At 46.4% G+C, this 26,665-nt stretch overlaps 1 protein-coding gene and 1 non-coding gene across 2 annotated transcripts; both read left to right on the top strand.

Annotated features, from left to right (window-relative positions):
• Nucleotides 1-157: 157 nt before the first annotated feature.
• PPP1R8 (protein phosphatase 1 regulatory subunit 8) lies at nt 158-20,723 on the top strand. Its single transcript, XM_047084797.1, has 7 exons — nt 158-265; nt 2,160-2,220; nt 8,345-8,498; nt 9,819-10,039; nt 11,570-11,714; nt 16,849-16,913; nt 19,247-20,723. The coding sequence occupies exons 1-7, from the start codon at nt 210-212 to the stop codon at nt 19,598-19,600; spliced, it is 1,056 nt and encodes a 351-aa protein (XP_046940753.1). The 5' UTR covers nt 158-209; the 3' UTR covers nt 19,601-20,723.
• On the top strand, nt 3,750-3,915 carry LOC124516841 (small Cajal body-specific RNA 1). The gene has a single exon (XR_006963230.1). It is a non-coding gene; the product is annotated as a small Cajal body-specific RNA 1 (non-coding RNA).
• Nucleotides 20,724-26,665: the final 5,942 nt, after the last annotated feature.

Raw genomic sequence — 26,665 nt, 5'->3', positions numbered from 1 at the left:
CCGGAGAAGGGCGGCAGTCTCAAAACACCGAAAGAGAACTTGAGAAACCAGACCCCACCACCACTAGAAACGCCCTATGAATGCGTAGGTGTGCGTGCGCGCGCGCGCGAGTGCGTACGCACAGCCTGCTGGGATGCTGCCTCTCCCCTCTGGGTCTTCCAGTTTCCCGGCGTGCTTAGGGCCCGCCAAATGGGAGGGGGAGACGCAAGATGGCGGCAGCCGCGAACTCCGGCTCCAGCCTCCCGCTGTTCGACTGCCCGACCTGGTGAGTGGCGGGGCGGCCAGGGCTGAAGTGGCCTGGCCCGGCCTGGCTTGGCCCGGACTGGCAGGGCGGCTCATTTTTCGCAGCAAGCCGGACGGCTCAGAGACCCTGGAACTGATTGAGGGAGAACTGTCCGTCGGGCCGGGCGGCGTGTGGAGGAACCGGGAGCCTGGAACCCGGGCCCAGAAACTGAGGAAACCCAGACTTGGGGGCTCTGAGGTGCTCGTTTAGGCAGTCCCTTGGGCGATCAGCCGGTTGCCGGGGGCGTTTCGGGGCCTTGGCCCCGAACTTACCCCAACTAGTGACTGAGTGCCTGGTGTTCTTGTGGAGCACCGTACCTGCCCCCCTGCTCTCTGTCCCGAGCGCGCACGAGCCAGCTTCCCGGCCCCAGCCCAAGCTCAGCGCCCAGCATCCCTCTGTCGTTGCTGCATCTTCCGTGCAGTACTTTTCTGTCTCCCGCAGACTGGAAGCGCCCTGAGGGTAGGGACGGCTTTGACCCACCTCAAAGTAGGCATCAGTAATTTTTGGAATGAACCCCTTTCAGCCCTTCTCAAGCTCTTGGGAATAATGGAATAATTTAGTTTAGTCTTTGAGTAGGTTACAAGATGAATACATATGCATTGCCTTGCAAGGAGACCCATCCGAGTTAGAGCTATTTCTGCTGTAGCTCATCCCAGTTTAGGTGTTATTCATCTCTTTCCCGTTATATTGAGATCCTCAAGGGCAAGGGCTGTCTGATTCACCTTTGTGTTCCCAGCCCCGAGGCCTAAGCCAGGCACACAGTAGGAGTTCAGAAAGCATGTTTTGGATGTAACATTTAACATTTCTTTCCCTGTTTTCCGGACAAAATAGGCTTTTGCTCAGTGCACTGCCCTTTCAGCAACTGCCATAGAAGAGTTGAGGCAGGATTGTGAGATGACTACGGGGGGGGGGGGGGGGGGTGTGTGTGTGTGTGTGTGTGTGTGTGTGTGTGTGTGCGCGCGCGCGCATGCGCATGCAAATGTAGGGGCTCTGGCAAGATTGTTCTTTCTTCAAACTTAAAAGGAGCAAAGGCCTGAAGCAAATGTGTGGCTGTTTTCTGGGTCCCTCTGCACTTTTGTAACACCCAGTTGCTTCAGTCTACAAATTGTATGTCCATTTTGGTCCCTTGCTGCATGGGTTTCACAAGTTGGACCAGGACTGTAAACTTATAGTTACAAGAGACTATTTGCAATCACCAGCCATTTCCTCAGTCTGGTAAGTACCAGCCACTGTTAGCTGCTTTGACATATGTGTATCCTCCTTGAATGGTGTTATAGGAGTATAGGTTATAGGAGTATAGGGAACAGTTCCCTTAAACATACCACTGTAGACAGACCTGTTCAAGGGTAACAAACATCTCTTGTATTTATTGGTACCTGGTTTTATGGACATGCTTTTGGATTGCCCTAGCTCCCTAAGTATGCACCTCTGATTTGGTCTCAGAGCCCAGGACAGTAGCCTCTGTTTATTCTGTGATGAGACTAATCTTGATCAGCCCCAAACACCACTGATTCATTCTGCCTTTATATGGTATTAGTGGTAGTGGCACATCTTAGATTCCAACTTCAAGTGACCAGACTGCCCCAGCTATAGTAGTACTTGGACTCTCTGTGCTGCTTTTTCTCCAAGGTAGATATAGGTTTCTTTGGTGCTGCTCTAAATACAGATCCACTAAAGTCTGTTTTAGAGCAATTGAATCACTGGGGAAGTGTCAAATGTAGAAAGGAGCTGTAATAACAGTGAAGTAGATGACATTTCTGCTGAACATGAACTAATTATAGACTGGTAAAAGAGCCGCAGTGTTGAATGGGACAATAATTGTAAATGGCATTTGTAAACTCATCCTGAAATTGCTTTCCTCACTCTTATTTTTCAGGGCAGGTAAACCCCCACCTGGTTTACATCTGGATGTAGTCAAAGGAGACAAGCTAATTGAGGTATGGAAACACATGTCTTCTTTTTCTTTTTTTTTTTCCTCTCATCACACTAAGCATTTTTGCCAGTGACTCACTTTTCCGCCCCCTCTCCTGTGCTTTGTTTTCCAGCAATGCTACTTTCGTTCATCCTGATTTTTTTTTTTTCTATTAAAAGCACATGGTGATATAACACATTCAAAACTGGTATCTCCCACAGACACTCAGTTTTTTGTGACTTCTCTCACCTGCCAGATGAAGGGTTTTAATTGATCATAGGCTTATGGGTCCCCATCAAACTGGAAGCCCTGTAACTTGGCGAATTCTTTCTCTCTGAGTATGTGGAATTCTGTTGAAGTTGCAAGATATGCAGTAACCGAAGAAGAAAGTGAATGATGTAGATTTTCACTTTTTTAAGTTGCATTTATGCAATTCAGGCCCAAGCCCTTCAAAGAAATATAGTAAGCTAAAATGCTTGTTCAGAAAGAGACTGGATTGAAGATAAAACTCATTCATTCATTCAAGACATTTACTGAATGCTTACTATGTGCCAGTCATGGTACTCAGCATACAGACTACAACAGTGAACACAACAAATGTGGTTCCTATTCTTAAATTATCTGGTGGGAAAGACAGTCACACAAAAATTAGATGATTATAATTTAAATAAGTACTATAAAGGAAAAGAGCAGAATTCCAGCTTTTATACAAGTCTTTAGAATGAACACCATACAGAACCTCAAGAGAACATGAATTTTGATTAGCTATTAGTCTGTATAAGTTTCTAAGTTTTTAAAAATCCTTAGGGTACCATTTATTTACCAAGAAATGGAGATTAAGTCCCCTGTGAGCATGGAGTTGTGAGTCTCCATGTTTCAAGCAGTTTTATGTTTGCTCACTCAGAATTAAGGTTCAAAGCCCTATTCTTGAAAGCAGTTGTTTTCCTTTGGCCTATAGTAAAAATCAAGGTATTCCATGGTTGAAAAGCCATCTGTGAAATCTCCTGAAGGAGACCCAGGTGTTTTGCAAAGTATTAAGGCATGAGTTGTGTTGAATTTTGTGAATTCATCATGCCTTAGCCAGTCACTTAGAGACTTTTTGTTATGGGTTCTTCTATTTTCAAGGTTACAAAACATCAAGATTATTCAAGGAAATAATTTAGCTAAAATGTCTGTAAACGCTTTTTACTGTAGACTGTTTGATAGATACAAAAAATATTTTTGCTACATGGTATGAAGCTTTGAAGACATACAGGAATTTATTTTGTTACTAGAATTTAGTAAATATTTAGTTTGTAGTAGGAAGAAACAGACAAGGAGGCCTAGTTTTAATGCTAATATCATATTCCTTTGTGAAATAATACATATTTTCAAGGCACTCTAATTTCTCAAACATCCCTCCGATAACTGGTTTCCATTAACTGATCGTGTTCTCTGTCCTTCAGTGCTCTTAGGTATGCTGAGTTGCCACATGATTGTCAAGTTACAGTCCTTAGACATCACTACATTGTTTCTGAGAAGAATAGACCTGAGATGTGCCTATTTTTAAGGATTTAGCACTTGATACTAACCGAGCTATCTATATCCTAGCCTTGTGTCAAAGGCTTGTGATGTGTTGTGATAGCTGGGTTTAAGAAGTGCAATATTAAAACAAAAGCCATGAGTCATTTAAGCCCAGTGTGTAAAGACACACTCTGAGTTATAACTCAGAGGCACAACTGAATAGTGGTATTAGCCATAACTAGTCAAGAAATTGTGTTAGGGGCACCTGGCTGGCTCAGTCAGTAGAGCATGCCACTCTTGATCTTGGGGTTGTGAGGGCCCGATATGGTGGGCATAGAGATTACTTAAAAATGAAATCTTTAAAAAAAAAAAAAGAGGGAGAGAGAAAAGAAATTGTGTGTTAATGACTGTTGAAAGACCAATGAATTAATTTCATATACTTGGACATTGTCCAAGAATTAACACATTTCCTTGATTCTAAGACATACTGTTATCCTCAGTATATTTGAACGTTTCTGTAATTGAGGTCCCTTTAATAGTGAATGTATATATTTAATTTGGAGGCCCTTTCTCTCTTTTTTTTTTAAGTGTTTATTTTTGAGAGAGAGAGAGAGAGAGAGAGAGAGAGAGACAGTGTGAGCAGGGGAGGGGCAGAGAGAGAGAGAGAGAGAGAATGAATCTGAAGCAGGCTCCAGACTCAGAGCTATCAGCACAGAGCCCAACGCTCGACCTCACAGAGACCTGAGCTGAAGTCAGATGCTCAGCCAACTGAGCCCACCCAGGTGCCCCTCTTTTTTCCCCCTCTGAACACATACTCTAGTATATCTTTGGCACCTTAGAATCATAGAAGGTTGGTCAGTGTTGTATTAGAACCCAGGAGCCGGTAACCTTATATGTTGCTTCCTTGAGACCAGTCTGTGAGCACTGTAGTTATTAGCAAATTTAAGTTTGTGTGGACATAATCTGTGTGCATATGAATATGAATGAGAAATGCCGTGAGATTCAGCATGCATGGACAGTACTTGGAGAGAACAAGATGTTGAAATTTCAGGGCTCTCTCAGTTCTAAATCAGTGTCTTATTTTCAACCCAAATCTTAAAGCTTGGGGATGACATGGGGATGATTGATTGAGCTGTCAGGGCTGTTGTTAAATCTTGGTGCTCTGTAGTGGTCCAGGTCTGGGACAAGCTCTGCCAGCAGCAGATGGGCACTGCTGGACAGAGTTTCCCAGAAGTGACCCATGTACCTAGCTAGATTGAACTAATTGAGCCTTAAGGCTAAGCTTGAAAGACACTGGGTAAGTAATAGTTAAAAGAAAAATTAAGAAAGTGACCCGTAGTACTTGTTCACTCCTGAAAATGTTCCTTGCCTCATGGTACATTTTTTAAAATTTTTTTTTTTTTTCAACGTTTATTTATTTTTGGGACAGAGAGAGACAGAGCATGAACGGGGGAGGGGCAGAGAGAGGGAGACACAGAATCGGAAACAGGCTCCAGGCTCTGAGCCATCAGCCCAGAGCCCGACGCGGGGCTCGAACTCACGGACCGTGAGATCGTGACCTGGCTGAAGTCGGACGCTCAACCGACTGCGCCACCCAGGCGCCCCACCTCATGGTACATTTTTTAAGGGAGGCAGGGTGAAGAAAATCTATCATGTAGTGGTTAAAAGAGTCAGAGTCTGAAGTAAGACAGACCTGAATTTCTAATCCAGCTTTACAAATACGGTAGTGTCCCCCCTTATCCACAGTTTTGCTTTCCGTGGGTTCAGTTACTGGCACAGATGATCCTCCTGACATGGTGTCAGAAGGTCAGTAGTAGCCTAATGCATCACGGTGCCTGTGCCATTCACCTCACTTCTCTCATCACATAGGCATTTGATCATCTCACATCATCGTAAGAAGGGTAAGTACAGGACAGTAAGATATTTTGAGAGAGAGAGACCACATTCACATAACTTTTACTGCAGGATATTAGAATTTTTCTTATTACTGCTGTTAATCTCTTACTGTCCCTAGTTTATAAGTTAAACTTTATCATAAGGGTGTATGTGTAGGAAGAGACATAGTAGATACATATATATATATTTGGTATTATCTGAGGTTTCAGGCATCAGCTGAATCAATATATCCCCCACGGATAAGGGGGTGGCTTCTGTGTTTAGCTGTGTAAACTGGAATAGGTTAATTATTTTCCTTGTGCCTCAATTTTGTCATCATAAAAATAAGAATAAAAGTACCTACCTATCCCACAGAGTGCTGTGAAGATGAAGTGACCCAGCATAAAACGCAGCACAGTATATGGCGCATAAGTGCTCAGCAGTTGTTCCTTATCAGTATGAGGTATATTTCTGGTTTTGTAGGGGGAACACTAAAGCACAGGGTAGAATAGTGGCCTGCTGTGCATTCAGTGACAGCCAGGAATGAAATCTAAACCTCTTGAGAGCTAGCCTGGTACCATACTGACATGACTGTTTCTCTACTCAGCTTTGTGCTATCTTCTCTTGGGGATTTTAGGAGCAGCATAGTGTGAAATGTCAACTAGAGCTTAAGGAGACTTTGTGTTTAAAGGAAAAACATAGGGGTGCCTGAGTGGCTCAGTTGGTTAAGTGTCCAACTCTTGATTTTGGCCCAGGTTACAGTTCGTGAGATCGAGACCCATGTTAGGCTCTGTGCTGACAGCAGAGTCTGCTTGGGATTCTCTCTCCCTCTCACTCTCTGCCCTTTCCTGTGCATGCACGTGCTCTCTCGTGTGCTCACTCTCTCAAAATAAATAAATAAACATTTTAAGAAATAAAGGAAAAACATCATGTTCTTGAGCGGTCAAGTTGTAGACCTCTAGAACTGAGAGAAGTGTTAGCAGTAATTCATCTAGAGTCCTTCATCTACAACAGTTCAGTCTACAACCAATCAGCAAAGGCTTTACTGATTCTGGATTAAAGGAAAATAAGGACAGTGTTGTGAATGTTCTGTAAAGCTAAATTCAGCTTGGGGCGCCTGGGTGGCGCAGTCGGTTAAGCGTCCGACTTCAGCCAGGTCACGATCTCGCAGTCCGTGAGTTCGAGCCCCGCGTCAGGCTCTGGGCTGATGGCTCAGAGCCTGGAGCCTGTTTCCGATTCTGTGTCTCCCTCTCTCTCTGCCCCTCCCCCGTTCATGCTCTGTCTCTCTCTGTCCCAAAAATAATAAATAAACGTTGAAAAAAAAAAAATTAAAAAAAAAAAAAAAAAGCTAAATTCAGCTCGGAGAATGTCCTTTACCCTTACCCTTCCTATTTATTTGGTGTTGAAATGACCTTTCTTTTATACAAATTGTTATACTAATTGGTGACAATTTTTTTAGTGTCCTTTTTTGGCAAAATAAAAAGTTAACACTGCTCTGTCAGCTCCTTCTCCCCTCACACTTACTTATTCATGAGAGACAGAGACAGAGAGAGAGAGAGAGAGAGAGAGAGAGAGAGAAAGAGAATTCCAAGCAGGCTCCATACCCAGCGCGGAGCCCTACTCGGGGCTCGATCTCATCACCCTGAGATCAGGACCTGAGCCGAAATCAAGAGTCAGATGCTTAACTAAGCCACCCAGGTGTCCCTCCCCTCATAAATTTTTAATAACACTTCACTGGTCTGTGAAATATCCTTTTCTGCTATTATATTGGGGTATTCTATTATATATTGGGTTCTGTTTAGTGCCATACCAGTGTCTAGAAACATTTGGAACTCTTCTCTTGGAATTGTTTCGGACCCACAGCACATTATTTAGAATATTGGCGTTGTAAGTCATTCACACCTGAGTTCAGACCCCAGCTCTGCTACTTAACCAACTGGGCCACCTTAGATTTGTGGCTTCATCTCTCTCAATCTGTTTTCTTGTCTTTAACAATAGAGGTGATACTTATTTCACAGAGTTTTGAGGATTTGATGAGATCATGTTTAAAATGCCTCGCAGTAGTAGTCCTTTAATAAATGTTAATCCATTCCCCCAAACCTAGAAAATCTTTGCCCCATGAAGTAGTTCCATGTTTGGACATAGCAAATACCCATTTAGAGTTAACTTGGAGTAATACTTTTCTGTGGCCAGAGTGAAGTGACAATAAAGTTAGATTTAGATGCTCATACAGTGGTATCTAATGTAATTGCACTGCCTATAGAAGATTCCAAAAATCGTCTGGGGCTATGGCAGCATAATTAGAATATATATAGGTGTTTATACCCCTGTCCTTTCCTAACCAATTGTTAATCTTCATTTGAATGTAGATTTTCTGAATAGCAGTCTTATTACTTTGTAGACATGCTTTGTATTTCTGGTTTCCTGGTTGACCTAAAATTAAGATCTGGTGAAATCTTAAATTTCCAATGGACAGAAGACAGCCACTCCCACAAGCCACTTTCATCTATTAGAATTAAGAAAAGTTCTTTTCATACCAACACAAGACCTTTAACCCCTGTATTTGAGGAGATTAATTGCCATCCACCCCCCAAAAATGTTCGTAAATTATTCTGAGCTCTTTATCTTGAAGGATAGTGGGAAATAATTTTGTTTTCGCCTCAGCAAGGAATTTTATCCACTCAAGATTCTCTACTTACTAGATTGGAAGAGTTTTTGCTAAACCCTGTTGAAACGAGATTTAAGTAATATTTAATTTAATATTTATTTAGAAACTGATTATTGATGAGAAGAAGTATTACTTATTTGGGAGAAACCCTGATTTGTGTGACTTTACCATTGACCACCAGTCTTGCTCTCGGGTCCACGCTGCCTTGGTCTACCACAAGCATCTGAAGAGAGTTTTCCTAATAGATCTCAACAGTAGTAAGTAACTCACGCCCACCCTGTTTGACACATTCTCTTTGGGGCAATGTGAAAATGCTCTTTGGGTTCTTCCATTTTGAAATCATGTTTTATTGCTCATCAAGGAAGAAGTTTTTGTTTGGTTTTTAAATCAGCCCTTCTCTATTTCTGTTGTATCTCCTATTTTCCTGAAATAATTGATGACTGGAGAGAGAAGAGGGTTTTGGGGAGGCATGTTCTGGACGAGGCAATAGGAATATATAGAGAACAAAAAAAAGTTACTCAGGAGCCAGGGGCTATGGGTATTCAGGTGTTGATAGGACCATGATAAAATTGTGGTCCAATTTAAGCAGAAGCTGTGATAAACTCCATTAATGTATTAGAGTAGTGGTGCAAGACATTAAAAAAATACTTGCTCTGAGCAAAATTTAATTTTTTATAATAGGTTCAAAGCATTTTGCTTTGACTACTAATAATACCAATTTTAATTGCATAAGCACACTCCAAGTAAGATTTTCAACTCTGCCAAAGATGATCCCAGAAATGTAATTGAGACTTCATGGGACTCTGAAGTTTGTTCATTTGTCCATGTATAAATATAGTGTAAAATGTAAAGGCTCCTGCTTCTAGGCTGGTCGTGTTCTATCCTTTCTCCCCTCCTCTAACACACACACACACACACACACACACACACACACAAACACACACAAAGACACAATATGCTTATATCATGGCTTTGGAGAAACTTGCCTCACCAGTACTTAACTTGCAAATTTATCTCATTTTTTCTCTCCATTTTGTAACATGCAGAATGCAGACATGGAAAAATATTCAAACTCTCCAGTAGGATTTTGGCTTGACTTGGCATTCATATTGTACCTGTTTCAGCCAGCCTCCTTTATTGTCCTGGGGAAAACCCAAATATAACTGCCACCAGGCCAGAAGTTCTTATGTTCCTTACACTTGGGGCTGGAGAGGTCAGACCACAGTGATGCCTGTCTTCTGCCTTGGGGGGCATGGCTCTTGCTGGGTTGGAGCCATTCCTGCTGAACCCAGAATGAAGCCAAACTTGTCTGGCAGCAGAGAGCAAGCAGTGGTCTTTGTTACATGGGGTAACGTCAGGTCTGAAGATGTATAAGAGATCCACTGAAGAGATTCAAGACCCAATGAAGAGTTTCCTTTTCATTTTGACACATGACAAGGGATGCAGAGCGGACCCAGTGCTGTTTTCATTTTAAAAAACAAAACTGATGTTCTGGGAGGAGCTGTTCTCCCTCCTACAACTCAGGTTGGTTTTTGTTTCTGTTTTCTCTCTTATATTTCTGATTTGGTTATTCCCAGCACACGGCACTTTCTTGGGTCACATTCGGTTGGAGCCTCACAAGCCTCAGCAAATTCCCATCGATTCCACAGTCTCGTTTGGTGCATCCACAAGGGCATATACTCTACGTGAGAAGCCTCAGACACTGCCGTCAGCTGTGAAAGGAGATGAGAAGATGGGTGGAGAGGATGATGAACTCAAGGGCTTACTGGGGCTTCCAGAGGAGGAGACCGAGCTTGATGTAATTTCACGTCTGTCTATGACACTGTTTTGTCTTTTGGGACTCTAGTTTTCAGTATGTAGCTTGAAATGCCAGTGACCTAGCATCAGGAGGTTTTCTTGAGCGCAGTAGTGGGCCTTTGCCACTTTGCCAGGCAGTGTGGCCACATGTGACATGCCTGGGAAAGCTGCACTGTGTTGGGCTTGTTGTGTACAGCCAGTAGACTTCATGGTTGTCTGCCCACCTTCACCAGATGTTAGAAGCCAAGGCTGTGAGTTAAACTTTTCTAGAGCTGCACTGTCTAATGCTATAGCTACTAACCACATTTCAGGTACTCAGTAGTCACATGTGGCAAGTGACCATATTGAGTGGCAAAGATATAGAACATTTCCGTCACCTAGAAACATTAGCTCAGAGAGATTGAAGTTTTCATTCATTTACATTGCTTTTTTTTTTGATATTGTTCGAATAGCCCAAGAAACTTCTGAGTAGAACTAGGCTGCGTTTGTTCTTTTGGGCCCGGCTGCCCTGAAGGCCATGAATTTTACAAGATTTAATGTAAAGTGCTGAAGTTTTCCTTTTCTAGAGCTGACCCCAGTGGCTTGTGATGTGGCTGTTCCGTTTACGTGTCTGTCGCTGCACTGGTGTGACTGGTCTATTCAGGTAGACCAGCATGTCCTTAACCACCCTCATTCATATACCTCTTGTTCACCAGGGCAGTTTCCCAGCCCTTAGGAAGAAAAGCACAGTGGAAATCTTACAGTTTCAAAGTTATTTTGTTCTAAAGAAGTAGCCTCAGTGACTTGCTGACAGTCACTCCTGTGACTGTGCTGCTTCCGTGCTTCCCTGTTTTTTAAGTTCAGTTTGTTAGGTCCTCTCTGGGTCTTCAAGACATTTGTTCTCAAGACATTTGGAATGTCTCAGACTGCAGTGCAGATTGGAATAAGTCCAGAGGATTGAGAAGAGGCAGGCAGCAGTGCTGAGGCCAAGTTAATCATTGAAATAGATGGGCAGTTATGAATAGAAATGGGGCCATATGCAGGGACGGGAAGTGACAAACTATTAATGCCAAATATTAAGTGCCCTGGCCCTGTCCTTCTGAGCTTCAGTGGGCAGGGCCTGCTGGGAAAGAAGCTATCAATTGCCCACTCTGTTTCGTTAATTCAGAGTGGTTCATGGGGTTCCTCCCAGCCACATTCTTTCATTCCCAGCTTGAAGACATGATAGTCTTTCTTCCGCCCCACAAAACACAAAACCTCAACTCAAGGATACTTGCACAGATGATCTGTTCTCAACTCAGGGTTGTTCACCTTCTTTTGACCATCACTGCCCCGCTGGTCAGTGAGGATGTTCCACATTCTGTCAAAAGAGGTTTGTTAATAGTAGCAGTCCAAGGGCGGTAATGAATTTTTTTGGAGTACAGAAGAGAATGCTGTTTGCCTGCAGAGGTTAAGGTTCACTTCTAAAGCCTTCTTGCTCTTTGTTTAGCTCTATGTTCTTCAAATTCCCTGTGTACTGACTCCTGTCTGTCTTGTGTGAACCCTGGCCTAGAACCTGACAGAGTTCAACACTGCCCACAACAAGCGGATTTCCACCCTGACCATTGAGGAGGGGAATCTCGACATTCAGAGACCAAAGAGAAAGAGGAAGAACTCACGGGTGACTTTCAGTGAGGATGACGAGATCATCAATCCAGGTGAGGTATCTTCCTGGTTTCTTCTGATGAAAAAGCTGGATCTCAGAGAGTATTGTACACAGTGTGTAGGTTAGTTGTAATGTTTCTCAGCAAGGTTTAGAACAACCGGCACTGTATTAAGGGGAGAGGTTTCTTACGGTGCCTTGGTGAAGTATCCTCAAACACTCAAGCATTATCCAGTTGCATTGTGAAAGAAATAGCCAAAGGAAGGGCCCATGTCATTCAGTAGACAGAGCCAGGCTGTGATTCTCCCCTGCTGATCTGCAGGGGAGACGCTAAGTCTGCGTCATAGCGGAAGTTTAGGTAAAGTAGGGTTGTTTGCTATCTTTACCTCAGAGTAGAACATTATTGTCTTTGTGGAGTTCTGAGTATGAATGGTACCTCTCTCTAAGATTGGAAACCTTTTGCTGTCACCATTAACTGCACTGAAGACTTGCCTCTCTGTAAGGAAGTAATCTCTAGAAAATTTGTATGGAAATGTCAGCAAGGTGAGAGCATCAGTTTATGGGAAGGCCACCAAGTTCACTAATTTGTTCCATCCTTCAACAACCACTTACTGGGTATACACAGTATGACAGGTACTCTGGTAGGTGAGGTGGATGACATAGAGACCCAAGGTATAGTTTGTATGATGAAGATGGAATTGAGATTCAGAAAACCTTGTTTGAAATCAGTCTCAGGGGATGGAAACGAGGATCCCAAACTTTTACTTCCCAAATGAAATACAGTGAGAATAACTTTCAAGTCCTGCGTTTAGGTTCAAAATACCAATTATTTAAATGGAGAAGATCTGTTCCAGTGACAGCTCATGAAAAAAAAAAGATGTGGGGATTTTAGTTAATTGAATGAGTCATCAGGGTGATGTGGCAACTAGTCAGGTGCAGTTAAAAATTGCATGATGACTAGGGGACAGCAACCCCCACTCATTTGTGTTCCCAGCAGAACTCACCCGAATGGGTTACCAAATGCAAGCGTGACCTCAGCCACCAGATGTGTTATGTAGTCCTGAGGGAGGAGGAGACTTGCAGCTATGGAAAACCTCCTCCAAATGCTGGGTAGGGGGACCATGCTTGAGGAGGCACAGCCACTGCGGTTGGGTATTTGCAGGGCTGACCTTAGAGAGGAAGGGGTAGGCAAAGCCAGAGCCAATGAGTAGCAAGTATTTGGCTCAGCATAAAAAGCAACGAGATTCTCTCTCTCTCCCTCTCTCCCTCTCTCCCTCTCTCCCTCTTTCTCTCCCTTCCTCTCCCTCTCTCTCTCTCCCTCCATCTCTCTCTCTCTCTCCCTCCATCTCTCTCTCTCTCTCTCCCTCCATCTCTCTCTCTCTCTCCCTCCCTCTCCCTCCCTCCCTCCCTCCCTCCCTCTCCCTCCCTCCCTCCCTCCCTCCCTCTCTGTCTCTCTGTCTCTATCTCTCTCACTCTCACTGTCCCACCCCACCCCACCCCCCCACCTCTCCGTCTCCTTCTCCCTCCCCCTCCTGGCTTGCATATGCACGTGTTCTCTCTCTCTCAAAATAAATAAGCATTTTTTAAATAATGTTTTATTTACTTTGGAGAGAGGGAGGGAGGGAGGGGCAGAGAGTGAGGGAGACACAGAATTCAAAGCAGGCTCCAGGCTCTGAGCTGTCAGCACAGAGCCCAACACAGGGTTCAAACCTGTGAACCACGAGATCATAACCTGAGCTGAAGCTGAAGTCGGACGCTTAACCAATTGAGCCACCCAAGTGCCCCAATAGATAAACATTTTTAAAGGGGCAGGGCAGCACCTGGGTGGCTCAGTCAGTTAAGTGTCAACTCTGGATTTCACCTCAGGTCATGATCTCACGGTTCGTGCTCATGCGCTTGCTCTCTCTCTCGCTGTCTCTCAAAATAAGTAAACATTTACAAAAAAAGAATCCTTACGTTTATTTATTTTTTTAGTTTATTTATTTGTTTTGAGAGAGAAAGAGAACAAACAGGAGTGGCAGAAGGAGAATCCCAAGCAGGCTCCACGTTGTCAGCACAGAGCCTGACATGGGGCTCTGTCTCACAAAATGGGATCATGACCTGAGCTAAGACCAAGAGTCCGACACCTAACCAACTGAGTTACCCAGGCACCCCAAATCCCTCTTATATTTAGAGGAAGAATTAACAGGATTCCTGTGAAAGATTGGGCATTTGTTTGGTATGTGGAGTGGAGGAGATTACTCTCCAAAGCAGTGAATACCCAGTGGAAATGTTCAGGCAGGGGCCAAGTGACCAATTAGGGAGACTTATTTCTGGGCCCCAGAACCTATTGAATAAGAGTTCCTAGGAGTTGGACCTAGAAATCTATAGTTTGAAACAAGCTCTTTTTTTGTACTGATGAACAGCCATCAAATTGGGAACGCCTGAACTAGTCAATCTTTTAAATCTCTTTCAGAACTCAGGGTCTGGTCTGCTCTGTTTTTCTCCTTAAAAATTATTGCCCTGGAGCAGAATTTGTACTCGGGCAGAGCATAGCATGGGTGTTAAGAGGACTTAGGCTTGAAATCGACCTCCACATTTAGTAGCTGTGTGAGCTTGACCAAGTGACTTAACAGATACTGGCCTCATAGGATTGGTGGGGAGGCTAAATGTTTAGTATATGTAAAAGTACTTCAGATCAGTGCTTGGCACTCAGTAAGCCCCTGATAAGTGTTAACCATTATCCCTCCCCATCATCATCGACCACCGCTTTTGCCTTTTATCCGTGCAACCTTTCCTGTACCAGAAGTAGACTTAGCAAGGAATTTGTTGGTAGATCTTCAAGGAACAGAGATCTTGTGGAACGGGTACGTCCTCTCAGGGTGGAATGGCTAGAGATGAGGAGAGCACAGGAGTGCCATTGAGCCAGCACAGCGCAAGACAGGGTTCCCAGAGAGTTAGCCCCGGCCCTCTGCAGGCGTGTTGACACGTGGAGTGTGTACCCCATTAGCCACTCCTCTTGGGCTCCAGTTGCTCTTGTGCTTTGTTTGGCTTTCCTTGCTGAAGGGATGATTGGAACAGGACTCCTGTGGGGCTGAGAAAAAAGGTGAGGACGCCTTTTTTACAGCCCTCATCTCCTTCCTAATGAGCCTGGATATCTTTTCCTCTTCTTCCCTATAGAAGTCATTCGTTTGTTCACTCACTGAACAAAGATTGGTTGTAAATGCAATGCCAGGGTGTATTGTTTAGAGGCATCCTAGTCTGTGAAAAGCCAGACCAGGGGTTAATTACTCAAATAGGGAATCTTTGTTTTCCAAAGGGATTCATAGGAGTCTTTCTTTTCTTTCTTCCTTCCTTCCTTCTTTCCTTTCTTCCTTCCTTCCTTTCTTCCCTTCTTCCTTCCCTTCCTTCCCTTCCTTCCCTTCCTTCCCTTCCCTCCCTGCCCCCCTCCCCTCCCTCCTCTTCCTTTTCTTCCCTTCCTTCCTTCCCTTCCTCCTTCCCTTTCCTTCCTTTCCTTCCTTTCCTTCCTCCCTCACTCTCTTCCTCCCCCAAATTGGTTTCCATATAACACCCAGTGCTCATCCCAACAGGTGCCCTCCTCAATGCCCATCACCCACTTTCCCCTCTCTCCCACCCCCCATCAACCCTAGGAGTGTTTCTTTTAATAACAGTCACCCTCTATGCATTTAAAATAAGATAAACAACACCTATTAGAGAAACTTCCTTTCCCACCACTATATTAAGACAAAGAGGTCGTGGAGTAGGTTTTTAGTAATAATAGTAAGTCTCCCTTCCTGTTTCCACACACTTAGCCTTCAGCAAGAAAGCTCCTGTTCATCCCAGGCAGTCCAGCCCAGTGGTCCCCTCTGTGCTCCAGGAACACTGTTTTGCACCCCTCCGTTGTGCTGTAGCCTGTCTGGCTTTTCATCTGTGACCTCCTTAAAGGCAGGACAGTATCTTGCTCTTTACTTCCATCCTTGATGTCCAGTGAGGCATGAGTGAGTGACCAGCTGCAAGCACATCACTTACTTGGTCTTAGCGCTTTCTTTCTGCAGCGAATGAAGCTAGAAACTTTATAGGGCACAATAATGTGTGTGTACCCTGTGAAAAGGGGGCTGCTCTCCATGCTGCCTCGACAGGGGGCTTCAAATCCTTCAGTAAAATTCTTGATTGTATACAGTTGTTCAGGTCAAAGGCCAGGTTAAGTCGGAAGCCCTGGGCCTAAATCCTAATTTCCGTTATTTGCTGATGAGCAGACATTGGCAAGGTATGTGGTATGTGGCCACATCACATGTCTCACGTGTCATCGTTTTATCACTGGCTTGGGGTTGATAATATCTGCTTTTTGGTTTCTCTCTTCAAAAGGACATATGTGGGGGCACGTGAGTGGCTCAGTCGGTTAAGCGTCCGACTTTGGCTCAGGTCATGATCTCACGGTTCGTGAGTTCAAGCCCCATGTCGGGCTCTGTGCTGACAGCTCAGAGCCTGGAGCCCGCTTCAGATTCTGTGTCTCCCTCTGTCTGCCCCTCGGCCGCTTGCATTCTGTCTCTTGCATTGTCTCAAAAATAAACATTTAAAAAAAATTTTAGGGGCGCCTGGGTGGCTCGGTTGGTTAAGCGTCTGACTTCGGCTCAGGTCATGATCTCGCGGCCTGTGAGTTTGAGCCCCGCGTCGGGCTCTGTGCTGACAGTTCAGAGCCTGGAGCCTGTTTCAGATTGTGTCTCCCTCTCTCCCTCTGCCCCTGCCCTGTTCACGCTCTGTCTCTCTCTGTCTCAAAAATAAATAAACGTTAAAAAAAAAAAATTTTTTTTTAAATAAAAAAATAAAAAATAATTAAAAAAAAAAAGACATATGTGGAATGGAAAAAAACTTGGGGAGGGTAGGTACAGTGCAGTGGTCCAGGGCCCAGGCCTGTTTCTGGCTGCTTGAACACAAATCCTGGTCCCTCCACTGTCCAGCAGGGTGACTGGGCCAGACAGCTCACTCATTGATGCCTGAGTGTGTCTGTTAGATGTTGATTGTGGCAGTACCTGCCTCATAGAGTTGTGAGGATTTAACATGGTGCCAGCACTCAGTAAACACTCAGAATTGCTAGCTGTATTCTACTGTTTGAATATGAGTTGTTGTGGTTACTTTGTTTGCAGTGAGCCCTGTTCCCTTAATCCTCCCAGCAGAGTATCAAACTAATTACCCTCTGGTGTCTTCTGCAGAGGATGTGGATCCCTCAGTTGGTCGCTTCCGGAACATGGTGCAGACTGCAGTGGTCCCAGTCAAGGTAGGAAGCACATTGTAACACTGTTTGGAATGCCATACAGTCTGGTTTAAAAACCCACTCTTGAGAGAGCCAAAGCATAAGAGACTGTTAAAAACTGAGAACAAACTGAGGGTTGATGGGGGGTGGGAGGGAGGGGAGGGTGGGTGATGGGTATTGAGGAGGGCACCTTTTGGGATGAGCACTGGGTGTTGTATGGAAACCAATTTGACAATAAATTTCATATATTAAAAAAAAAAAAAACACTCTTTTGGGGTGCCTGGTAGGCTCGGTCAGTCAGCATGCAACTCTTGATCTTGGGGTTGTAGGTTTGAGCCCCACGTTGGGTATAGAGATTACTTTAAAATCTTTAAAGAAAAAAATGAAAATAAAAAATAAAACCCCACTCTTTTATGTGTAGGTAAGTGTTAAATGTGTGCTTAATTAAAATTGCTTTTTAATGTTCATGTATTTTGAGAGAGAGACTGTGCGTGTGTAAGCAGGGGAGGGGCAGAGGGAGGGGGAGAGAAAGAATCACAAGCAGTCTCCATGCTGTCAGCACAGAGACTGATGCGAGGCTCGATCCCACAACCATGAGATCATGACCTGAGCTGAAACCAAGAGCCGGACACTTAACCCACTGAGCCACTCAGGCACCCTGTGTGTGCTTAATTTTAAAACACATTCTTTGTTCTTCTGTTTTTTCATGCTGTAGAAAGACTTTCACCCCACCTGAATCTAGGGGATCCTGGAGTGCCATAGAAAGGCTGCAGGCGACTGGCCAGCTGGATGCTGTATATAAATTCTGATGTGATGGGAGCCTATAAATTTACCTCCAGCAGGGTACAGAGAGGCCCACTTTTCTTTAGCCTTGCCCTTCTGGCTTGAAGTCAGCTGTTAGGGGAGGAAGAACATTGTCACGTTTCTGCATGGCACCTCCAGCTTGGCCGTGCCTTTGTCTTGTGATTGAGAATGGTGCAGATAGGAAAGCCAGCCCAGATCAGGATTAGGTTGAAAGATCAGATATGTTGAAGAACCAAGAGGTGGAAGTTACAGAGATGTTCTAATTGCTCAACATGTGGAGGAACTACGTGGCAGCTGGGACTGTCCATAGGGGCAAGTGACCCCTTGAAATAGTGAGACCTGTCAACAGGGATATTCAAAAAGTGATTGGAAGATGCTGGTCACAGATGCTATAGAAAGTTTTATTTAAAAAACAAAACAAAAAATTAAACTTTAGATTGATAATGTCTGTCAAATTTCTGGTTAGTCTTTTTTAATCCAAAAGGGTCAGTGGGTTGAGGGGGATCTTTCATGAGCATTCATAAGCCAGTGTGAAAAAGTACAAGATGACGTGTTTCTCTGTTGTCTCCATAGCATTCAGGTCACGTTTCTCCTTGAGCTCACTCCTTCCTTCCTTCCTTCCTCCCTTCCTTCCTTCCTCCCTTCCTCCCTTCCTCCCTCCCTCCCTCCCTTCTTTCCTTCCTTCCTTCCTTCCTTCCTTCCTTCCTTCCTTCCTTCCTTCCGAATGTTCTGTTGTCATTAAAGTATAAAACCAGCAAGAGGACCCTGGCTGGTTCAGTCGGTAGAGCATGATCTCGGGGTTGTAAGTTCAAGCCCCTCGTTGGGTATAGAGATTACTTTAAAAAATAAAATATAAAACCAGATGTTTTTACTTCTTTGTCAATTTTATTATGGTATAATTTACATATAAAATACATTTAAGTGTACAGTTTGAGTTTTGACAAATGTATACACCTGGGTTACCACCACCATACTCCATGTATAGCTTTGTATCACCCCAGAAAGTTTACTTATGTACTCTTGCTGTCAGTTCCCCACCCCCCCCAGCCCCAGGCACCCAGTGAACTGCTTTCTGTCACCACAGATTTGTTCTGCTCTCAGATTAATGTTTAAAAGTCGTGTGGTCAACGTGAAGATACTAACTTTTTACTTAAATACTTGTATTACCTATTATCACCACTGTTTCCTAAAAGGGCATTTTTAAAATCAAAAAAGAGAGGGAGGGGTATGACCTTATGACAAAGAGTAGTCACTTAAACTGGGTAAGTTTTACTTTATGAAAAGCTCACACGTCCTCATTTTTCCCAGTGCATTGTAGGATGGTGAACACTTTGTGTGGAGCAGTATTTGGGAACCATCAACATTAGACAACCACTGTCAGGTGGTCTCTTCAAACCCTGAGATTTCAGGAGAGTGAAATAGGTTGTCTAGGAAACAAAACAAGCTAGAGGGTTAGGGGCCTTCTTCAAGTTTTCTAGGGTTGGAATAGAAAAGGCTAACTGACACCCTCTCGTGTCTTACCTCTTGTCTCCTCTGTCTCTTGTGAACCACAGAAGAAGCGGGTGGAAGGCCCTGGCTCCCTGGGCCTGGAGGAATCAGGGAGCAGGCGCATGCAGAACTTTGCATTCAGTGGAGGACTCTACGGGGGCCTGCCCCCCACGCACAGTGAAGCCGGCTCTCAGCCACACGGCATCCATGGGACAGCACTCATCGGTGGCTTGCCCATGCCATACCCGAACCTCGCCCCTGACGTGGACTTGACTCCCGTCGTGCCGTCAGCAGTGAACATGAACCCTGCACCAAATCCTGCAGTCTATAACCCCGAAGCTGTCAATGAACCCAAGAAGAAGAAATATGCAAAAGAGGCTTGGCCGGGCAAGAAGCCTACACCTTCCTTACTGATTTGATATTTTTGGTCATGGAGAAGGGTGGGATTGGGTGGGAATTGGGTGGAAGGGTGACGGGGGAGCTAATGAACTAGGGAGAAAAACTTTCCATGTGTGCGGTCTCGTCTTTCAGAATGTCTCCTGGGGCCCTAACCATGTAATGTTAAAGCTGGGGTGGGGTTGGAATATCCCATAAAGACCTGTCTTCAGAACACTATGAGTGTAGAACAGTGTTTCATATTTTTCCCACTAGGTAGGCTGCCCTGGCCCTTTCCCAGGCCTCTTCCGTCACCACCTTTTTCTTTTCTTCCTCGTTCTGGGGTCAGTTTGATTTAAAGTCATGTGTACCCTGGGGAGAGACTCCAGGCCCTCCGGTGGCATCTAGAGCTGTGCTGATGGCAGCAGCATCACCAGCCTGTGGGTCCAGCAGCCTGGTTTCTGCTTACTGTCCCTGCAAGTCCCAGGTAGCAAAGGGTTCGCCACGGATCCCAGGTCTATCAGAAGAGGGTTTGGAATTCTTCAGTTAAGCTAAGGTTTCAACTCAGAAGTGTTTGCCTGGGTCACTGGTTTTGAGGTCCAATAGTTAGGCTTTTTTCTCTTTTGTCCTTTCTGTTGGAATGAGAACATTATGATTTTCTTCATCTGTGACCAGTGCTGTAGATACAGGTGGGTAGTTTGAAACTTACGGTATTGTTTGAACCTCACTTGTTTCTCTTGTCACACCTGAGTACTCTACTTGCTGAAGTTTTTCGTTTGATTCCAGAGTACTGTCCTCTACTCTTTAAGGCATTGCTTTCCTATTCAAGTGTGTTATGAAGGCAATTTTTAAAGGATATGACCAGTTAGAGCAGCAATTCCAATTGAAAAAATTTTACTTTGCAAGTAACTGATGTCTCTAAGAGGACATTTTTAGGTGTTGGTTCAGAGGCTCTTCCCCCCCCCCCCCCCCTTTACTGAGAGCTCTCATAACCCAGAGCTCCAGGACTCGGCCCAGTAACAAACACAGGAGACGAAGGTAGCAAACAGTGATATGAGCTTTGTACAGAGATTTGTACATTTGTGTAATAGGCCTTTTCACGCTTTATGTGTAGCTTTTTACCTGTAACCTTTATTACATTGTAAATTAAACGTAACTTTTGTCATTCGTGCAGTCTGTGATTCGGTCGCCATCACGGATTCCCGCTGCCATCAGGGAATGTTTTGTCGGAGGTGCAGGTAGGCTTGGGAGGCGATGCTCTGGCCCCGTTTTATTACCACAAATAAAGATGCCCCCTGCCGAATGTGGAAATTCTAATTAGAGATTGCAGTCCCCAGACTGAAGCCTCACTGAGCAAAGTGGGTTAAGAGGTGCCTGCTGCCCTTCATCGGGAGGCAGAACCGTGGAACTGACACCGGGAGGCTGGGCTTCGGGACACTGGTCCCCGGCGGGTGTTGCCAAAGCCTGGCCGTCCTCCTGCTCTCTGGTCATAGCTGCTCACGTCGGTGCCACAGCTCAGGAAGCTAAAGTTGCATCGTTTTATAGGGGATTTCAGCCAGAGTTAGGATTGAACATACGTGTCTCGCATGCCAGGACCTCATACGCGGGGAGTGGCTTTGTGATGGAAATGCCAACTAGCTTCCAAATCCCTTGGGTTGAGAGGCTGGCCTTGGAGCAGGAGCAGCTTGCTGAAGAACAGGGATCCATAAAGTCACAGCTGGACAAAAAGTTGACCTCTTAGCTTCTTGTAAAAATGAGGGTCCTTATTTTAAAAGGACACCTTCCTCTTACTGTAGTGAAGGTGACTGTTAGTGCTGGTTAATAGTCCCTCACTGAACACCTGTCTACCCTGCCCACCATTACAGCAAGTTTTATTTACATAGACCTAAGGAGAGGCCTGTTTTGATTCCCCATTTTACAGATGAGAAAACAGACAAAATCAGCTTCCCTGTGATCCATTGCAGTGAAGTCAGGATTGAAACTCTAGTCTGAATCCGGAGCCTGAGCCTTATACAGCCTCCAGGATGAGCTAAGCTGAAGCAGGTGCTTGGCCTGTGGGGGGCACACCATTGTGCTCAGTGGGCTGTAGCTCCGTGGCTAGGTTTCGTTGAAATTTAAGGTTTACTTTTTTACTTATTTTTGAGAGAGAGAGAGCAAGCAGGGGAGGGGCAGAGAGAGGGAGACAGAATCTCAAGCAGGCTCCGAGCTACCAGCACAGAGCCTGATGCGGGACTTGAACCCACAAACCATGAGATCATGACCTGAGCTGAAATCAAGAGGCAGAGTTTGCTCAACTGACTGAGCCACCCAGTCACTCCATGTTTAGACATTTAAAGAAGAAAAGTGTTCCAAACTGAACAACTTAATGGAAGGTGTGTTAAAGGGCTTCGATCTAGTTTAGATGATAAAGTAAATCCTTCCTGATGAGAGGTTATACTATGTATTATTTGGTTTCAGAATTTGAGTTACAGAGTGAAACTTGCAGTGGGTCTCAAAGAAGGCCCGCAGAGAACATCCAAGCCTGCCAAGTAACATCTTTCCCTTCAAGGGCCCATTTGACTTCAGTGGAAGCAGGACTGGCTTCGTTTGGTGGTTCCAGGACACAAGGAGGCTTTGTGTGGACACCTGGCTCACCTGGCACCATATTTCTGGTTTATTTCTGTCATGCTGTAGTGCCTCTCAGAGGTGAGCTCCACAGGGAGCGGCCTCGCTGCTCACCCTTAACTTGGCTCGAGACACGACCACAGATGGATAAGCCCTTCCTGCTTCCCACGAGGACCGGCAGATGGCTGTTGCTCTAGTAAGTGTGACGCTGCTGTGGGACACAGCCTCTCCCCAGCCTGGGACACGGACCCACTCTGGAGGGGAAGCGACCACAGGTTTCCCCAGAGTCCTGCGCCCACTGATGGGCCATCTGCTCAAGAGGGAGGAGAAGACCTTTGTTCCCTCCCCAGGGGGGAGAGGCGGCAAATCCCATGGAGGACACCTGTTGACAGGAACCAGCCCATTCTCCGGGTGTTCCCGGCTCAAGATCGGCTGTTTGGAGACAACCTGCCTAAAATATGCCCATTATCTGCAAATCATAGAATTCTAGAGTCCGAGGCATTTATGAGATCCTGTCTGGATCCTTCATTTTGCTTGTGAGCAAACCATGGCTATGGGGGACCTACTTCTTTCAACTAACAGGGATGGAAATGTGTGAGCTGGGCACGCCAACATGTGCCACCTTGCCTGCAAGACGCCTGCCTGCTTTAGTGGAAGGATGGACAGGGTGAAGACAGCAGAGACAGGTGGGGTCAGGGAGCCCTCTAGGGAGATGACATTTGGGCAGAGCACTGAACAACAAGTGGGGAATTGCCACACGGAGGGGTGTAGATCAAGCCTCTCCAGGCAGAGGAAACCAGCAGGAGAGGCACGGAAAGATGGAAGAATGGAAGGATGGAAGAACGTGGGGATGGTCGGTAGGGGGAGGAGGGAATCAGAAAGGCAGAGGCCAGATCCCACCCTGTAAGCTTTGCTGGGGAATTTGAAAGTTTCAAATTACTGGGGGCCACTGAAACTGTTTTTTCTTTTTAAAAAAGAAAGAAAAGAGGGAAAGAAGGAAAGGCAGGCCAGTCAAGGCAAGTGAAGGAAGGGAGGGAGAGAGGGAGGGAAAGAAAGGAAGGAAGGAAGAAAAGAAGGGAGGGAGAGAGGAAAAGGGAAGGGAAGGGAAACAGGGCTCAGGGAGAAGGTCATGAAAAACCAGAGGGTCGACCTTTTATGTTTCCAAGTGGCAGCGGGAAGGGCACGCCAAGCAGGGGCAGCTGCAGGAGCAAAGGGGGTGGGTGAACCAAAGTCCCCCAGCGTATGATAGAGGGCGGGGGTGGGAAGGCTCTGAGTTTGGACGACCTCTGTCTCCGTGGAATAAAATCATCGCCTGTTCCTCTGGGGAAATTGGATTGGGAGGCAACCACCCCTGAACGCGGGCCCAGGTGCAGCTCTGGAGTCGGCCGGCAGGCGGGGCCCTGCTCCCATTCTTGAGCCACTGTGGTTGTCCTGTGACCTCCCAGGGCTGTGGGGCTGGGAGCTGAGGGCAAGAGGAAGGAAACCCATCTGGCTCATTGTCCCGCACCCTGCTGGCACTTTGGGCATGTTATTCCCCTTGAATTTCCCAACATCCCTGAGAGGTCGGTGGTGCCCCATTTCACAGCTGGGGGACCTCGAGGCTCAGGGAGAGTACACAGACCAAGGTCACATGGCTGGCAAGTGGTAGAGCAGGGATTCACATCTGGGCCTGATGTTTTGGACCATGAACGGCAAAAGAAAGCCCCTGATTGCTGCCCTGCTTGTGCCTAGGGTCTGTGAGAGACTGGGGCTTGGTCCGTTTCTGATTTGTCTCCCTCTCGATTTCCTACCGTGGCTGGGGTGCAAGGGGGCAAGAGCACCCGGCCCCGGGGTCCCAAATAGACCAGGTTCGGCCATGCGCGCTGACAAAATCCAAAGGCAGAGAAGAGAGTGGCGGTGACACGAGAAAGGAGAAAGGAATTTATTTCTGCGAGGCCAGCACTGGGAAGACAGCAGACGAGTGTCCCAAGACTGTCTCCAAAGTGCTGAAGACACTTCCAGGTTCACATAAGGCAAATGAGGGGCAGAGATCTGGGGCGGGGGGGGGGGGGGCAGGTGAGCAGTCAAGCTCTGGTTGCTTGAGGCGGTAGTTTCTGTTCCCATCAGGGGATGCTTTGCCTGCCGGGCCTTTTGCCAGAGCTAAGAGGTAAGCTGGAAAGAACTTAATCACTTAGAAAGTTTGAGGTCAAGACAGAGATAGCTGAAGAGGACTTTCACTCCCCTGTCTCCATCTCCGGCGCCCTTTGCGGCCTGTGGTGTGCTATCTCCACACCATAGGCCAGGGTGACCAAAGCACAAACCGTACTGTACCATCAGCTGGGACAAGGTTACTAACAAGAAGTGCAAGGAGCTCTCTGGAGAGAGCTGATGACCAGGTCTCCCAGCCTGCCTGCCTCAGCCGCCACCCGCCATCGCCACAGCCTTCCTTCGCCAGCCAGGCCGCCACCCAGGCACTGGAGCCTGTGTCCCCTTCCCGCAGTTCTGCCCTCCTACTGATGGCCAAGCCCTCCCTCTCCCGGGACCATTCCCAGCAGCGTGAAAGGTCAGACCGCTCCAAACCCCACCTTGATTCCACTTCCCCACCAGCCACCTCAGCTTCCTCCTATTTCTCTGCCTCACTTTGCACCCCAGCCCCCGGAAAGAATGGTCTCATCTTGCTGTCTCAGGTTCCTCTCCACTACTTACCCTTGCATCCACTCCAGTCAGGCTTTTGCCCCAATGCTCCATTAGAACCTCACCTGCTGGTACCCTGGTTAGCCATGTCACGTTCCCTGCTCTGCTCAGAATGCTCCAGAGGCCCCTCATTTCCTCCAGAGTAAAGAGCCAGCCTTTAAAAAAATTTTTCTTACACTTATTTTTGAGAGACAGAGCACAAGTGGGAGAGGTGCAGAGAGAGAGGGAGACACAGAATTGGAAGCAGGCTCCAGGCCCTGAGCTGTCAGCACACAGCCTGACGCGGGGCTCGAACTCACAAACCGCGAGATCATGACCTGAGCTGAAGTTGGACGCTTAACCGACTGAGCCACCCAGGCACCCCAAGAGCCAGTCTTTGCCAGTCTGGCCCTGCTCTGCACCCCCTCCTATTACTTCTCTTCTTCCCACCTTTCTCCCCTTGCTCACTCAGCTGGTCCCCCAACCCTGCCTGCGTGGCTAGGACTCTGCCCCAGATGTCGGCATGGCCCCCTCCCTCACTGCCTTCAAGTTGAGAAAGAGGAAAGCAGCCCCGGCCTCCAGCAGCCAGTCTAATACTCACAGCCGGGCCTTGGTGTTCTCCTGTCGAACAGAAACCATCTCACAGGACGTCAACATCAGACAAGGCCACTCTGTGTCGGTGATGAACACAACAGGACCACTCTGTAATCGTGTCTGAACGCAGAACATGAACATTGTCCAAACCACAAACAGGACCAACCATTGCCCTTATGACTTGTGGCCCCGAAACGTATGTCCACCAGAAACCTCAGAATGTGACCTTATTTGGGAAAAGAGTCTTTGCAGATGTAATTAAAGGAGAAGGTAAGGATCTTGAGATGAGTTCATCCTGGATTAGAATGGGCCCTAAATCCAATGACGAATGTCCTTAGACAGTAAGGAGGAGGCAGAGACAGGGGGAGGCCTGTGAATGGAGGGAGACATTGAAACGATGGGTCTACAAGCCAGCAGCCCCCAGCAGCCAGGAGAGAGGCATGGAGCAGGTTCTCCCACAGACCCTCCAGAAGGAATCGATCCTTCGGACATCTTGATATCAACCTTCCTGCCTCCAGCCTACAGAGCCGTGAAAGAATACATCTGTGCCGCTATAAACCACTAAGTCTGGTGATTTGTTGTGGCAAACCTAGGGAACAGACGCAATCCCCCACACTGGCTAATATGAGAGACTGTTGCTTCTTACTAAAGACAGCCGTAGCCGTGGTCTGGTCTGTCCTCCTTGTAAATACAATTTATTAAGATCCCTAGTCATGGAACTGGCCTAGCTTCTGGAAAGCATCCAATCTAGGGTCAAGCCCTGCTTCCATCAGCCCTCCCAAACTCCCTAACCCGAACTTAAGTCCTGCAAGTCCTTCCTAATACCCCCTCACTGAGTCACCCACAGTCCCTGTGGAGCGCGCCGTCCGTCACTACTGAGTCGTAAACCCAACTTGCTGACCGCCCTGTGTTCCTGGCAGTCTTTGGCTGGAAGACAAAGACTTCACCCAAAGGCCACCATCTCCAGTGACAATTGCAGCCTGGCCACCTCTCTTTCTCCTGCCTTCTCCCCTCCCTCCATTTCCCTATGGCCTTCTCCACCTTCTCCCACACTAGGTCATTTACATGCTTTTCTCTGTACTGTTTGTGGTCTGTCTTCCCCACCCCCATCTGAACGTGAGCTCCACAAGGAGCAGGGAGTGTTGTCTGTTTTGTTTCCGGATGTGTCCCAAATGGCGAGAACCTAGCCCACTGTAGGCACTCAGTAAATATTTGTTGATTGAGCGCATCAGTGCTGGGACAGGAGCAAGCCCAGGTAA

This window comes from Lynx rufus, unplaced genomic scaffold (assembly GCF_022079265.1).
Source record: "Lynx rufus isolate CCGP_SWC_20201006 ecotype Redwood Valley unplaced genomic scaffold, mLynRuf1.p SCAF_2, whole genome shotgun sequence".
Taxonomy (NCBI): Eukaryota; Metazoa; Chordata; class Mammalia; order Carnivora; family Felidae; genus Lynx; species Lynx rufus.
The sequence above is the reverse complement of the archived record's forward strand: the minus strand, read 5'-3'. Positions and strand labels throughout refer to the sequence as shown.

Excerpts from the sequence above, each read along its gene's own strand:
- PPP1R8 (XM_047084797.1), top strand. The coding sequence starts at position 210 with ATGGCGGCAGCCGCGAACTCCGGCTCCAGCCTCCCGCTGTTCGACTGC. Across the intron at positions 266-2,159 it reads CTGTTCGACTGCCCGACCTG|GGCAGGTAAACCCCCACCTG; the intron begins GTGAGTGGCGGG and ends CTTATTTTTCAG. Across the intron at positions 11,715-16,848 it reads TGACGAGATCATCAATCCAG|AGGATGTGGATCCCTCAGTT; the intron begins GTGAGGTATCTT and ends TGTCTTCTGCAG.